At 43.7% G+C, this 16,600-nt stretch overlaps 1 protein-coding gene across 3 annotated transcripts in view; it reads right to left on the reverse strand.

Moving 5' to 3' along the window:
• Window positions 1-120: 120 nt before the first annotated feature.
• Window positions 121-16,600, reverse strand: part of ppp3cca (protein phosphatase 3, catalytic subunit, gamma isozyme, a) — a 49,665-nt gene continuing 33,185 nt past the window's right edge. For 2 of the 3 annotated variants that reach the window (XM_061816685.1, XM_061816686.1), the window contains 4 exons: window positions 16,306-16,390; window positions 9,865-9,962; window positions 3,705-3,731; window positions 121-771 (listed from right to left, as the gene is read on the reverse strand). In XM_061816685.1, coding sequence (XP_061672669.1) covers window positions 611-771; window positions 3,705-3,731; window positions 9,865-9,962; window positions 16,306-16,390 — 371 coding nt within the window. In that variant the 3' untranslated portion in view covers window positions 121-610. The remainder of the gene's footprint in view (window positions 772-3,704; window positions 3,732-9,864; window positions 9,963-16,305; window positions 16,391-16,600) is intronic. The other variant, XM_061816687.1, reaches the window with a different exon arrangement.

A 16,600-nucleotide genomic window follows, 5' to 3' on the forward strand; every position in this document is an offset into this window, starting at 1 on the left:
GGGGTCTTGTCAACGTTTCATAAATAAGACATCACAATTCTGTTCACGGTATAAAATAGTAATTTTCCCTCATCCACTATAAGCAGCGTAGCTCACTTGGTATGCTGACAAAAACTTCAAAAGTGAGCATGCTGGGGCTATCGAATTCATACGTCAACGTCTCCATTCCCACACACATTAACAAAAAATAAAAAATAAAAAAAACTTAAGGAGGGTAAAGCTTCATCTTACCAAATAAAATTGTTTACATTTGTATAACCTAACCTGTATAACTGACGTGTAAAATAGTGGACTGGACTGTACAGGAAACGTTTGAACAAATTTGCCAAATGTCTTCATTCCATCACCAGATGTTATTACACATTAATATATATGTCTTTAATAAATAATATTCCCCAATGATTGTTTACCCAGAAGCTTTTGTTAGCAGTGTGGTCTCCTTTTTGTCTTTTCACCACCAACATGTCTGCTTCCTTTCCCCCACCCAACGGCATGCATGCGGAAGATGGACAGGGTGGAGAAGGACGGACGGGAAAGGAAAGCGAGGTGCGGCGGGATTGGCGGCGATGAGGTGGGCTGCATTAGGATGGAAATGCGCCGTTTCCTAGGCCTATCCGTCGGTGCCGTTCTTGTTGGGCGCGCTGCTGTTGATGGTTGTGCCGTCCGGTTGCTGGCCATCTTTGCGAGGCGGCATCCTCTCGTTGATCCTGTCTAGGCCGCGGGCCTCCTCGAAATTACGAATCTTCCTTGTGGGAGAGAAGCCTTGGATGGCTGAAAGGCAAAAGAGGAAATAAAATGACGAAAAGCGACACACATTCTGTGAATAAAGCCATTTGAGTTTCCGTAGTCTTGGTTTTGCGCCATGCTCTTCTGTCGTCCTTGTCGGATTTCTTTACAACACATTATCGGCCTAACACAGCACAGATGGGCGGTGACTACGACACATGCACAATAACTTGGAAACACCCGAGGAAACCCACTATGACAATCAAACACCTCATGCTCGGTTGACTTACGGTAGAGGTCCAGAACAGCCATGGAAACCGAATAAGCAGAATAGGTGAGCAAATGAAAAGCAAACTTGTGAGGGATTGTTTGAAAACATTCATAGTGAATCAAGTTAAAGGGGCAACAAACACTCAAGGATATATATTATCTAAAAACATGCTGAGAACTTAATACATAAATAAAGGCTCTCTTGCAAGATCAGATATCTGTAACCTTGGAAACTGCATTTTCTTGCCATGTTACTTCTTATAGGACAGTCATTGAATACATATTTATTGTTATAAAAAGAAGAAATGACTTCCTGGCCTTAAAAAGAGGTCTAAAATACATCACTTAACCAATCAGGAGACGCAATAGTTCTCGCTGCATCTCTATTACTCATTTTAGCGAGGAACTTTGGAGCAGTGATTTTCAACTGGTGAGTCGTGAACCAAATCTGGGTCACGGATCCATTATGGGTGGGTCACGGACAGCTAGTTAAAAATTACAAGTGTGATTTTTTTTCTACAATTTTGAAGTGTACAAAGTTGCCACACGGAACATTGTAGCAAAGAAACGAGAACTGTTACTTCCTGTTTTTTCTAACCACAGAACAAATACAGTGCAGCTCATCCTTTTATGGGCGGCATCTTTGGTGGTACAACTAATTTGAAATGGCATTTAAAAAATGTAAAATACTGTACATGTGTTTACTGTACATTGGGGGTTGAACCAATTAGTCAATTATTCAACGTATCGACTTTATTACCCTGCATCGACGGTTTTTAGAGTGACAGCAACCACTTAGTTTTGTAATTTGTGTTAACATCATGGACACCTGGGAGGCTGCTGGTGAAGAGAGCAAATAGGTAATAAGCGGCAGTGCATCAATTTTGTGTCATTTTCCCAAAAATTAAAAAAGGAGACCAGTAGATCATCTGAAAAATATGCAAGTCTGTCTTGAAGTCTAAGAAAAGCACAAGCACTGTCTTTACGCATCCGGCACGCCCATCTGAAAAGGCATTTTGCTAACGTTAGCTGACGAGCTATAAACACAAAATGAACACTTAATGCCACGAAAAAAGCATCCAGCTACTGTCTCTCCTGCCGTCTTGTTGGGGGCTGGAGAAAGTGAGCACCGGTTGAGGGGACGCACATACAAGCATGCGCTAACCCACAACTGACTCGATGATACCTTTAGGGACATACCTCTTGCAACAACAGTACATGTAACAACGGAAGGTTTCCTTTATTATTTTTTTTATTTTTACTGTATCCTAGTACTGTAAATTGTAGCAAGTTGCGTTGTTACATGAGTTGCTGTTCAAGCTGTACATTGGATGAACGTGCTGAGAGTGAGGAGTTAAAGCCTGTTTCTCCATGTTGGAGCAGACAGGCAGGGTGAGATTGAGTGAGGAAGCCTTTTCACAGTAATGAAAAAAAAATGTTGATTACTCTTAACCTTTTTAAAAGCGTGTCACGACTTGGAAACAATAAGATTATGCAAATTTCTGAGTGACAACAGTTGAGAATCACTGCTTTGGACAATTCTGTAGGAAAATGTTTTGGAAGGCTCTTTTTCCTGTTCTGTTTGGTGTGAAGAATTTTACATCAACAACATCAAACAACCTTTGGATTAATGATAACAGAGACTAATCCAATGTTGTTGGGGTTTTTTTCTAAATTAAAGTGAAGTTGATCAGTTTGCATTTTCAACTGTTTGCTTTACTGGGGTGAAGTTACCGCAACTTGTTTTCTGTATAAGAATAAGCAACATTATATTCAAATAATTGTAAAATATTATAGTAATTGGGGTAGATATTGTTTTTGTACCAATAACTGATCTGTTTTAATGTGAATAAGTCCCAAAGAGAATAGAGTGGGACAGGAATATTAATTATTAGCGACTTTGTTTCAACTATGCTCTGGTTAACAGGAGGCATTTTATCATTCCTCTTCAATGCCTGCAGAATTATAATACCAGTGTGTAATTTAATAAATAAAGGGATGGCTTAATATCATTAATAATACTCTATATGTGATTGCATTTGGTTGGAGACTACGTATGTCAATTAAAGACACATTAACACTGTAATGTGTGCCTTCTCAATTTGGCGTGTTTGACCAAGTGTGATTGGGTTCGCATCCTCACAAAACAAACAGCAGGGGCAGACAATCGAGCAACACCCAAATGGTGTAACAGGATTAGCTGCTGAAAATATCCCGGGAAGGGATGTCCCAGGTCTTAGCAAGGCCTTAACAGGCTTTTCTCAGTCTGGGGAGCCACTATTGGCAAGAAGAACCCATGTGACACAGTGCGGAGCAGTTCCACCCCAGTGCCAACCACAACTACAATTAAAAAACTAACTCTGATCCTTATTAAAAAAAAAAAAAAAAAAAATCATGATTATACTCAATGTGTAAAACGAGAGTTTCTGATAAATGTATTGAATAAGATTGCGCAGATTTAATTTCATTTTTATTTGACTGTGCTAATGACAGTCCCTTTGTATCCAGTGAGCGTGTAATTCTTCAAAGTAAGTATGTTCCTCTGGAATTGCAACACTTAAAAATTTGTGTAAGCGTTACATTACAAAATTATAAGACAAAAGACACTGATAATGCAAGAGTAACCAACAGTTATAGTTTACATAATAATGCAACAGTATGTGTAATTGGTAATATGCATGATAACTGAACCAAAAAGCCATGCGTACCTTTTGCTTTAGCTGCCTCAATAGTAGCTACGTTAAAACAGAGTTTGGGAAAAGAAGGCAAAAAGGGAGACATTACAATGCAGCACATACAAGAGCCAGCAAATACATAATTGAACTCAAGCCTCTGTGGCATGAACAGTTTTCATTTTGATACTGAAATAATACCACTAGCGCTTGACAGTTAATGTTTAGGCTAATTCCCAGCAAGTGGAAATGAACATGAAAACGTTGGTGAGAGTGTGTGTGTGGGTGTGTGTGTGTGTGGGGGGGGGGTTTGACCTAGCCCTCAGGGTCCGCTTTACTACAAAATATGCGCTAAATTGCATGTACTGTTGGTGGGTACATTGCATGTGATTAAGCTTGTCGCGATAAGTAATAGACAGACTTGTTGTTCGATAATTTATTTTTTCCTGACTAAATGCTCATTGCTGTAGTGACCCAGCGTACAGATCACACAGTGAGCCAACAGAGTTGAGCAGCATTGTCATTATTTGATTGAAAAAAGGAATATTCCACCCCTGTGAAATTGAATGAAATTCCATTTGTATTCAGCCTTTTTATCCCGATTGAGGTTTTTACAAGGCGCATTTTCATTTGGCTTGGGCTTTGAAACCGATTACAATCAATATTAGGCTCATGTAAACCAGGCTAGTGTAGCAGTTATCGTGACACGCCAAGGAGTGAATAAGTACTAAGGTCTCACACAGGGACTAAATTACATGTTCACTCGCTCTAGCAGACTGCGTGCACTTTTGTGCTGTGCTGCCTCATTTTTATGAGGGTTTTGCGCCTGACACACAATGTGATGGCTTTTCCCAGTAACATTTTGGGAAAGTATCAAAAGCAGAAAATGAAATTTGAAGTGATGGAATTAGAAGTGTGAGTGGAAGACAAACAGCAACAGCAAGGAAATCCACTGTTTCAATCACTTGGAGAAAGCCAAAAAATGTCCATCCTGTGTAACATTGTGGTTAAAATTTGGAACAGCACACCTGTAAACTGCTCTGGGAGAGGTCAGTAATAATTGTCACAGGGTGGTAAAATCAAATGACCCAGACGCAGGGAAATTCAGAGTTGAAATAATTTTTGTGTCATAGGTGATAAAGGTTGACTCCTCCTTATGACTGGATCCAATTCAGCCCCGAGATCTGATTGAAGTTCTAAAATGGCATTGCTTAATAAATATGTCAGGAACATTTTTGACTGTGGTATTAAAAAAATGTTGACATAAGCAGAAAAATTCTCCCTATGCTGACACCGCTCTGCATACTGGCTTGCGCCTGCATTTCGAGATGCAACCGATGCATTACAGCTAGCGTTTAATAAATTGCATTGTCTGTACAAAATGTACAGTATCTATTTGTATCGACTCCTCCCAGAATGTGCAAAATGAACTCTACAGCAATACTGTCTATTTGGCAGACACAGTCCTCGGTGCACCTGGTTAATAGATCCGCTTCCACATCTGTTAGCATGAGTAATCAACTCTGTGCCTGTTTTTGCATGTGCAAACTTTGACCTGATCAGGGACTGAGAGTCTAAAACTGGGGGACACACAACAGTAATCAGGCAGGACGTTAGCACAGCACATCCTCACCCGACAAAAATAATATAAAAACTGCACCACACATGCTGTCCAAAATGTGTGTAGACATACAAATAGACTCTTTAGACTCTCAACAACACCTACTGTCATCCAAGTAAATCGAAGTTGAAAAAATGGAAGGAGTTTAAGGCAAGACTTACAATCCAGCTCTAAGCTGTCCATCTCATTACCTACAGTATATTTCATTAATTTATATGTACATTTCAAGTGGCTCATATACAATACCACTGTTTACATTTTAAGAACATACGCAACAACCGCATGTGTAGATATCCAGAACACAGGTGAAGTGCCAATACCAGCTTTTGACAACAAAGAAGTATACTTCAATAAACAAGACTATTATCGATTACAGTTCGGCTAGGCCAGGGGTCGGCAACCCATGGCTCCTCTTTTATCCTTATGTTGCAGCTCTGGTTGGCTTAGGAAAATAAATTACAAGTGTCCAATTGAAGTCTATATTATCCATCCATTCATCCATCCATCCATTTTCTTAGCCGCTTAGCCTCACAAGGGTTATGGAAGTGCTAGAGCCTATCCGAGCTGTCAACGGGCAGGAGGCAGGGGACACCCTGAACTGGTTGCCAGCCAATTGCAGGGCACATAGAGACAGACAACAGTCGCACTCACAATCACACCTCGGGGCAATTTAGAGTCTCAAATTAATGTTGCATGGTTTTGCTATAAGTAAAGTAAGTACTATGTTTATTTAACTGTATTTCAATCGAGGTTTACTAGACTCAAGAAATAAAAATGACGCAAAGGCTGAAAAATATCAGATATACATGCATATCTGGGCATGTCGCATAGTATATGTAGCTGATCCAAATTTTTGCCAGAGGTCTGTAGTGTCCTGTCATTTCTATTATATTCTATTGTTGTGAGAAAAAATCCTCATATGCTTGATCTGATCTCTGGTAATTCAGAAGTTGTTTATATATTTGGAACAGTCTTTGGGTGAGAAACTATATCGTGATCTGTTAGGAAGGGAAAATCCACAAATGAAAGGCGCTTTCTAAATTTGACGCAGTCTTGGTATTCTGAAAATGGTGGCGAAAGCGGACATGAACAATGACATTCTCCTAAAGGTCATAACGTGGTTTCCCTTCTGAAGGCTCCACAACTCCTGCAAGGTTCCAGCGTGGCACAGCATGGCACCCAACATGTTCTCCGGGGGGCGAGGGCAAGCACTGACCTTTAGATCAGAGGGTCAGCAGTCTTTTTCTAGGCGACAGTTAAACTCTCAGAGGTTCGGCCTTGAAAATCCAGGGGTGCTTCTTGTGATGAGCAGGCTGGCATTGATCTATAGCACTTTAAAAGCTACTGGCAGACCAGGGAAGCTCTGAGCACCTCACTCATGATCTGTAGACCCCCACACTCATGTTGATCAGTGTGCCATATGAAATTACAATGATGATTTTTGTTCATTCTTTAATTTGATGATTAATTTCTCACACATAAAAAAAGTAAAACCTCTGAAGTCAAACACCACTGAGGGTTATGTTAGGTTAGGTTAGGTTAGGTTAGGTTATGGAATTTCAGAGAACTCAGAATTTAGAAATACATGTGGTAAAATTGTGTCTTCTAATGGCATGCATGGGGTCACGTGAGGCACCAGTGTTGTGTGACTTTTTTTTTTTTTAATCAGTGGGCCGCATTGGTGGGAGAATTTTGTGGACAAAGTCCTTGAAAATATTGATTCAGAAAGGAAACTCAAGGTTCTGTCACAAATGCAGTGACTGAAATAAGTATTTAAGATATCTACATTTTTCTCACTAAATATACTTCAAAAGGAGGAACTGACCTACAAATGTCACGAGATGGATGAAACAACACAAGTAATCTAAAAATAGATGAAGAAGGAAAGCCAAGACGACACCTAAACTCTATCAATAATCAAACACCAATCCAGCCCCTCATCATTTCAAATGATTATCAGATGGTTCAGTTTCGAATTGATGTCCAACAAAAACAGTGCCAAGATGTGAGTAAAGACACACCTCATGATGAGTAAGCATAGAAAACCATCTCAAGACCATTGCAAACCATTTATTGCAAAACATAATGATGGCATTGGTCACAGAAGCATATCTAACCTTCTGAATGAACTGGTGACCACAACAAGGGGATACAATATGTAAGCGTGAAGCCAATCATACCAGTATAAATTTGCCTCGATCAAGTACTATTCACAAGATTTCTGACAGAGGGGTGCAAATAATAACCAGAAGAGTTGTCCGAGAGCCAAGGACCACTTGTGGAGGGCTTCAAAAAGTCACAAGGAAAACTGTGTATTACGCCCCCATGGCCAGAATGCATGTTCACAATGTAAGACTCAAAGAGTCAAAGTTTGATGAACAACAGTTGGGCAAGTCAGGGAGATACTGGGAGAATGTAGTCTGGTCAGATGAGAGAAAAACTCAACCCTAAAAACACCATACTATGTGAAGTTTGGAGGTTTGAAGGGGGGATATGTGGGGTTGCTTTTCAGCTCATGGTACTGGCAAACTTCACATTATTGAAGGAAATATGAATGGGCAAATGCAAAAAGACAGTCTTGATAAAAATCAGCTGCCATCTGCAAAGACCGTGAAAATAAAACGAGGGTGGACATTTCAGCAGGATTATGATCCACAGCATAATGCCAAGGATTCTCTCAATTGACCCCTCCGTAGAAATTGCGACATCCACGTCGCTGACCAATCAGAGGCCAGAGATCTGCATAAATGTTGGCGTCCGCCATTACCTCTGACAAAGTCGCATGGTCCAGTATAGCTTTTGTTAGCGTTTTTGGGTTTCTAAACAATAGATATGGTTAAGAGGTGTAGTCACGGACTTTGTAATAGTGACGACAGGTATCCTGATAGGCTAGTTGGTGGAGTTCAATTCGTACCCTTTCCAAAACCGAAGACCGAGTACGAAAAATGTCTTCGATGGATCAAACTTTGTGGAAGACGGCATGACCAACTGAATCCATCTAAAATCAACCGGAACAGAAGACCGAGTACGAAAAATGTCTTCGATGGATTAAACTTTGTGGAAGATCGTATGATCAACTGAATCCATCTAAAATCAACCGGAACAGATATGTTTGCACGAAGGTAAGGCCTATATTTGATTTTCAATACATGTCTCATATAAATGAATTAGCAGTTCTTTGCTTGCATAACATAGCTACGTGTGAATGATTGACACACTTGATCTGTGTTGAGCGATATTTTGCGATGATCTGACTGCACAAACGTGTCTCTTTGTTGCCGGCTAGCGAGCTAAGCTAAACCGGACTATGTTGGCACGAAGGTATGCCCTATATTTGATTTTCAATACATGTCTCATATAAATGAATTAGCAGTTCTTTGCTTGCATAACATAGCTACGTGTGAATGATTGACACACTTGATCTGTGTTGAGCGATACTTTGCGAGGACCTGACTGCACAAACGTGTCTCTTTGTTGGCGGCTAGTGAGCTAAGCTAAACCGGACTAGCGAGTCCTAAAAGCCTTCGACATGCACCGAGACACCAAGACTGAAGGAAGGATGTTTGAGGACACTAAAGTAGTGATTGTCGTACTCGGTCGGGACTTACATAGTTTCGGCACTAATTCAAGAATAATTATTGAGGGAAGCGTGTGACGTTACACAAAGAAAACGAGAGAAACAACTCGGAAATCAAGCCTCGCCTTCTTCTTTTCCTTCATACGGCGGTTCACAAACGGCTATACAGATACACATTGTACAGATTTTGCACACAAGTGTGATAGGTAACACGAAAGTAGGAAACAGTCAATGACAAATTCGTCTTTGGGTTATAATATATTATATTATGTGGCTTCTCGGTCTTCCTCTGACGCCGGAAAGATCTCGAGCTAATATCAATGGTTTCTCCGTCGATATGCATGTAAATACCATTGAAATAACCCTCGATAACGATATTTAACTGTTCGGTAAGAATGCGAGTGAAAAATCAGCTGGTAAATCGGACAATTTCGCTCTCGTCTTTTCTTCCTGCGCCGCCATTTTTGCTAATTGTTTGTCTGAGGTTAGCAATCGTGGAGTGACGTAACTTCAGGAGGCGTGGTTAAGTGCCCTGTATGGAGGGGTCAATTGGTTTTAAAAAATAAAATAATAGTAAATCTTCTAGAAATGCCCAGACAACCGCCTAACTTGAATCCAATCAAAAATCTATGGGAAGAAATAAAACTCAAGGTCCATAAAAGAAGGCCGTGGAAGGATTAAGATTTAACAACCGCTTCCGCGGAAGGAATAGGCCAAAATGACACCTGAGCAATGCATGTAAGTAGTTTCTCCATACAGGAACCGTCATGAAGCTGTCGTTGCAAATAAAGGCTTTTGTACAAAAGAATTCAATAAATAACTTTAAAATGTATTCGTTCTGTCACCCTTTCAGCAAGAAAAAAAAACAGTAAACACAAACATGCTTGGTGACACAGGAGTGAGGAAATGTTCTTGGGAATTGATGGTCACCCAGAATGTAATGCAGCTCGTAGAAAGGCGCTAAAGCGGAAGCAGGTGATGGAAAAAAGCACACTTACCTGTCTGTAATGTCTGCTTTCCACCTGACAGCACACCCATGGGAAGAGTTCCAGTCGGGGTCAGGCCTTTGAGAGTTAATACACTCTCACTCTCCTCCCTGGACCACAACAAAAATAAAGCGCACAAGGTGAAAATGCATCAGATCATGGCAAGAGAGGCACAAATACCTAATGGTTACAATTTTATTATTGAATTTAGTTGTACAATGTTTGAATTACTGCCTATCAATCTGCTCACATGCAATCAATTAAAAGAAAGATGCTTTCAAACAGGTCTAGAAGATCCCATAACATGCAGCAAAAACAGTTTTGGAAAACAACAAAGGAGTTCTTCAGGGATAATACGTGGAAGGTTTTAGTCTGATCAAGTCAATCTCCTGATTTTAAAATGAGTCAAACACGACTGAACAAACAACAACTGAAATACGTAATACTGTAGCACTAAGTGGAAAAGTACCTCGAAAGAACAATTTTAAGTTTGGTGATGTCATTGGGTCACAGGCTTGATACAGTTTTTCTAATCAAAAGATTCAAAAATAAATATAGTCCCATTCCTTTAATCTATTTTAGATCTATATTTTCAATTTTTTTGCTCACCTAAAATTGGTGTCCTCAGTTAATTATCCTATCCTATTCTATCAAAATGTAAATATGCCCCATGAAAATAATAGCTGAAACACCGAGCTGATCTCATAGTCATCTTTTGATACCAAATCCAAATGCTTTCAGTCCAGAAATTGTCACGACCCATCGAGACGGAGGGAGGACCCAAATGCAGGACTCGGGAGACGCAGAGGTAATTCGGGAAAAACCTTTATTGTTCCAAGGTTGGGTATCAGGCAGACAGTCAGGTGCAGCAGCGGTAGTCATGATCCCCCCCCAACCTCAGTCTGTCCGATGACCATCCAGGCCACCAAACGCGAGGCGTCCGACTGGACAGGTCAGGAGGACAACTCGGATGCCAAGCACTAGGATCCCCACGGGGCGATTCGGGTGGATGGCCTTGTCGAGAAACCCAACGGCGAAGCAGGGGGCACACAACAGCATGCAACTGCTCCGAACGAAGCCCTCCCAAGTTGCAGTTGTGAGACGACCGGGGATTGGTCGCTGCTGAGGCTCAGTTGTGAAGCAGCCATGGATCGGTCCCCAGTGAAACTAGGTCATGAGGCGGCCAGAGATCAATCGCCGACGAAGTCAGGTCACAAAGCGGTCTGGAATTATCCGGCGCAAGGAGGACGACGGAGAGAAAGATCAAAGCCATGTCCGCCACAATCAGCATCACAGCCATCCCAAAGCCTTTCCAATTCCGGGGTGGTCCATCAGAACTCCCCAGCTCCTGTCGCCAATGAGACAGGGGCGTGGAACGGCCGCGGACTGATCACCGCCGGGACTCAAATGAAGAGGACTGTGCTACCGTCGCCATCTGCTGGACAGGAAGGTGAGGATGCCAATCAGCCATCGCCATCCTCTGTTGCCATCGAGACAAGGGCGTGGAATGACCGCGTGCCAGTCGCCGTCGAAGCAGGAACAGGGGGGGACCGCAGAGCGGTCGCTGACAAAGCAGGAGCGTGGGGCGGCCGCGGACCGGTCACCAACGAAGCAGGACCATCGGGCGGCCGCAGACCGGTTGCCAACAAAGCAGGAGCGTGGGGCGGCCTCGGACTGGTCGCCGACACAGCATGAATGGGGGGCGGCCGCGGACCGGTCCCTAACGAAGCAGGAGCATGAGCCGGCCACAGACCGGTCGCCGATGAAGCAGGAGCATGGGGCGGCCGCGAACCGGTCGCCGACGCAGCAGGAATGGGGGGCGGCCGTGGACTGGTCGCCGACGAAGCAGGAGCGTGAGGCGGCCTTGGGCCGGTCGCGGACGAAGCAGGAGCGTTGAACGGCCACGGACCGGTCATCACCGGTACTGCTGGACAGGAACGTGAGGTGGCTGCGTCGCCATCGCCACCTCCTGGACAGGAACGTGAGGCGGCTGCGTTGCCATTGCCACCTCCTGGACAGGAACATGAGGCGGCTGCAGCGCCATTGCTACCTCCTGGACCGGAACGTGAGGTTTGGAGATTGGCTCCTGAAACCCCACAGGCGGCAGTACGCTGTGTCGTTGCACTTCCGGTGTTTGCTTTGGCACTCCTGAACTGGGCGCTTACTCCTGAATGAGAGTCGGCTCCTTCAGATGGAGACAGACTGGCTCATAGTCAGGGGTCCCGGAGGAGAACTGGCAGACACTAGGGGGCGTGAGTGGATCATTCCTGGGCACGGCATGGAGCGACGGGAATGATAAAGTCCTCCTCCTCTTCATTGGAGGAAAATAGTTCGCCTCGCCTTTATCAGAATTCGCTCCAGTCTCTGAGCCCTCTGCACGTCACTCCTGGGTCTTGTTCTTTGGGAAAACACACGTTGCAGACGCTCTGGCAGGCCCATCTTCGATAGCAAATTCCATCCTTCTCCTTCGATGGTCGCCCAGAAACCTGTCGCCACTGCAACGTGGGTGTGACATGGTGGCGACGGTGGATCCGTTGCCACAGCGACGTGGGAATGGCGCGGTAGTGGATTCGTTGCCACAGCGACATGAAACTTGCTCGGTAGCGGGTCCGTTGCCACTGCAGCATGAACGAGAGTAAGCAGAGAATCTGTTGAAACCGCAACCTGACTCGGGAGCGGATCAGTTGCCACTGCCGTGTGAGCATAAGTCAGCAACGAGTCAGTTGAAACCGCGACGTGGGCGTGTCTCGGGAGCGGATCCGTTGCAACAGCGACATGAGCCTTGCTTGGTAGCGGATCCGTAGCCACTACAGCGTGAACATGGGTCAGCAGCGAGTCTGTAGAAACCGCGACGTCAGCGTAGCCGTGAGGCCCGCCAGTTCGGTGCTCTGCCACTCTATCTACGCCCGCATTTCATGATAGAAGACCTCGTGATTTAGCGACCCCTCCTCCCTCTGGGCTGGAAGCTTCGCTGCCAGCTGCGGGTCTGCTGTTTCAACCGTTGCCGGTGAGGAGTGGGTGGAAGAGGACAGTGTCTTGGTTGGCGCGCAGCGGGAGGCACAAGCGAGCGCCCAGCTTGGGCGTCTCCTCTGGACGCCATGCGGAGGACCCGGGTAGATGGCCGAGCAGGTTCCCACAAACAAATTGGAGGACTTGGACCTACCGGGCGAAGACACTCGGGAGCTGGAAACGCGGGGAGGTGAAACAAATTGACTGGGATTAACAATCAGGCAAAGAGATTCATAGTCAAAATAATCTGAGTCGTGGTCAGGCAGCTGGTCATATAAATCTAGGTCCAAAAGAGTCCAAAAGAATATGAGGTGCTGGACGGGTCGTGGTCAGGACGTATTTGTAGCTCGCAGGCGGAGCGTGTGACACAGAAGGGGAGGACATCATGGAGCCTATCCGGATCAGACAGGCTTGGTCCTCCGACAGTCGGTCTACCTTGCGTCGGTCCCGGCAACGCCAGGTCTTTTCTGCTGGGTCTTGTTTTGGCCAGATCGTTCTGTCACAAACGAGACTCGAGGGCGGAACCAAATGCACGACTCCGGAGGCGAGCAAGCAGTAGCCTTTATTCGTTCCAAGGTCGGTAATCAGTGAGTCAGTCAAAACAAGCAAAAATATTAGCAGCGGCAGGCTTACAGGGTCGGTCGGAGGTGGAGGTCGGTACACACGGGTTCACGATCAGAGATACGGGAGTGCAGGACATGAGTTGCAACGATCTGGCTAAGGACCAGTCGTCCCCAGGCTCTGATGTACACCGGGGCCAATCAGCCAGCATGAGGGGCAGGTGTGCGCCTCCTAATCAGTGCGGCTGTGTGGGAAACCGCACAGCCAGGGCTGGACCGGCAGGACCATGACAGAAATACCCTCAGTGTTACAATACTTTTGGAGGAAAGTGGATTTTTTTTTTTAAACGCCATCTTGCTGTAGCCTGTGGAAGGAGGCCCCGTAGCTCAGTGGTTAGAGCACTGGTTTGGTACACCAGGGATTGTGGGTTCATATCTCACTGGGGCCTCCACTCCCAGAGAAGGGCTGCGTCAGGAAGGGCATCTGGCGTAAAAATTGTGCCAAACATATATGTGCGTTCATCTGAGATGACACGCTGTGGTGACCCCGAAAGGGACAAGCTGCAGCCTGTGTTCATCAATGTAAGCAGTGGAAGAACGGCTGGTGCTTTGGCTTACTTACTTTGAGAAGATCTTCCAGACACCTCAAATGGTAAAAATGCACTTTTGATGGGACAACTTTTTGGACTATGTTATGGATTCACATGAATGCCAACAAAACTAGAATTGAATAGCTGGCAAATGAATTTAAAAAAACAAAGACATGACAACCAAATGGTCAGAACTATACCAATAATAATGAAAAATTTCTAATCAAATAATGGGACAGGAGTTAAATGCATTGAGAAGAGAATGACTGAACAGTGCTGCAAAAAAGTATTGAACAGCTTCTCATATTCTTCATTTTTTCCTCACATTAATGTTTAAGATGATCAAACAAATGTAAATACTTTTAAATGGTGATTGAAATTCTTCAACTATTATTCAATTATTAAGGGAAACAAAAATTCCAAAGTTACCTGTGTGAAAAAGTAACGGCCCCCTTATTCTAATAACTGGTTGGGCCATCCTTAGGAATAAACTACTGAAACCAAAATGGAGGGATTTTGAGCATGAACGGCCTTTTTAAGGTCACGCCACTGCATTTCAATCGGCTTCAAGACGGGACTTTGACACGGCTTTGGATCATTTTGCTGCTGCAGAACGCAAGTGCACTTAAAGGTCTACTGACATGCCTATATATATTATTATTATTATTATATATATTGTAAAATAGATATTGTTATGAAAATTACATATAATATTCACTTCAATGTCTATACGAAAAAACAAATATGAGCAGAGAGCGTGCCATTCATGCGCAAAGGTGCGGAAGTCTCACTCGACATCCAAGTGGTAGCCATATTGCCTGCTACGTCATTTACAGTTGTCACACTGGGACAGTTGCCATTGAGAAGACGCTGTGCAACCTTCTATGGGAGACGAACAACAGAGATTTTCGGATTTTTCTGACGCCCCTTCTGAGACTGAAGCTCTTTTTGAAGAGAACATCTCAGAAGCAAGTGAAGTGACCTCGGCCATATTACCCTCTCGTTTTGAGCCATATTAGACGATATGCGGCTCACTTCTAACTGACAACAGACTCCCCAACAGTATGTATGACAGTATGTAGCGTACGGGTTCCTTTCATGCGGCCAAACCACTTTCCTACCTGATCCACCTCCGAACCCAACGCCACCCACACATATTGACACATTTAGCACCCGATTTACGTACTTTATGAAGTTATTATGACGCGGATCTTTTGTTACCTCTGAGAGGATTACGTCGCCCCCCCCCAACTAGTATTTTTTGTAATAGCTCGATACACACCTACCTGTCATTTGGAACCCACGAAGCTCTCATCCTTTGCACCTGTGCAATCCATTTTTCACGACGAACCGAGTGTTTTGGAAACGTGTGAAGAATGAATCCATCCTCCCGAGTGTTCAAGCAATATCCAGAAATACAATGAGATGGAATTTTGGCTAACACGCAGGAAAAAACAGCTACTTTTGTGCTGGTAAAACAGGTATAAAAACACAAAACCGCCAGTGTGAGCTTCTGGAAAAAAACTTCACTTCCTGCTTCTTCTTCAAAACGAATGCCTCGAGAGGATTTTCATTGCGGGATAAAAAAAAATCCATTTAGGAGATCATAACGTGTGGTGAAAAACAGATGGGTCCATTCCAGCAGCCTTTTTTTTTTTTAAATTAAAAACGTACTAAAAATCTTGCCATACATGTCGGTAGAGCTTTAAGCTTGAGGTCACAAACTGATGGAAGAGCAGTCTCCCTCAAGATTTTCTGTTTCCATCAATTCCTATGGTTCACTGGAATCCAGAACCCTTAAAAATGGCTTTTGTAGCCCTTCCCAGACTGACAGATGCCAATTACTTTATTTTTTACTGTTCTTCAATTTGTTTGGTTTGTGTCATTTTGTTTCAACTTTTTTAGCTCTCTTGTCAGACTTGATTTTGTCGAGACAGATTCTGTTTAAATGATTTCCTGATTGAACAGGTCTGGAAGTAATCAGGCTTGGGTATGATCAATGAAAATTAACCAAAAGTTGTAATTAGCCACAATTAATTCACGATTTAACAAGGGTGGTGATTGTTTTTTCCATACAGGGCCATGTCAATTTAAAATGTTGTTTTTCCTCAATAAATGAAATCACCGTATGAGCATGCTGGCTGATTCTGCTTTATTGATCATTGCAGACCCACCACAACTATCCATTGTCAGGTTTCAGTGCACAACATACCTACCCAAGTTCCCACTGAGGCAAGGCTAGAAAGTTCATGAGAAAGAAGGACAAAAAACAGAATGAAATCAGTGGCTCCTACCTGAGGACCGAAAAGACCCGGGCCATTTTACCAACTGCACGGATCTTGTTCCGGATTACCTCCTTACGCATCGCTGTAGTACCACCTGGAAGACAGCTTATTACTGAGAAATCAAGTCATTGATGCATTGAAAGTTTCAAATTGGGGGAGTTAGTTGCATAGCTTTACAGGTATCAATTTAACTACTCTGCTTGTACACGTTACAAAATAGCTACTAAATTGTACAACCCCCAGCTGAAACGATTGGAAAGGACCATAACCAACAGCTAGCATAGCAGAGGCGGGCATTGCTTGG

Source organism: Syngnathoides biaculeatus, chromosome 4 (genome assembly GCF_019802595.1).
Source record: "Syngnathoides biaculeatus isolate LvHL_M chromosome 4, ASM1980259v1, whole genome shotgun sequence".
NCBI lineage: Eukaryota > Metazoa > Chordata > Actinopteri > Syngnathiformes > Syngnathidae > Syngnathoides > Syngnathoides biaculeatus.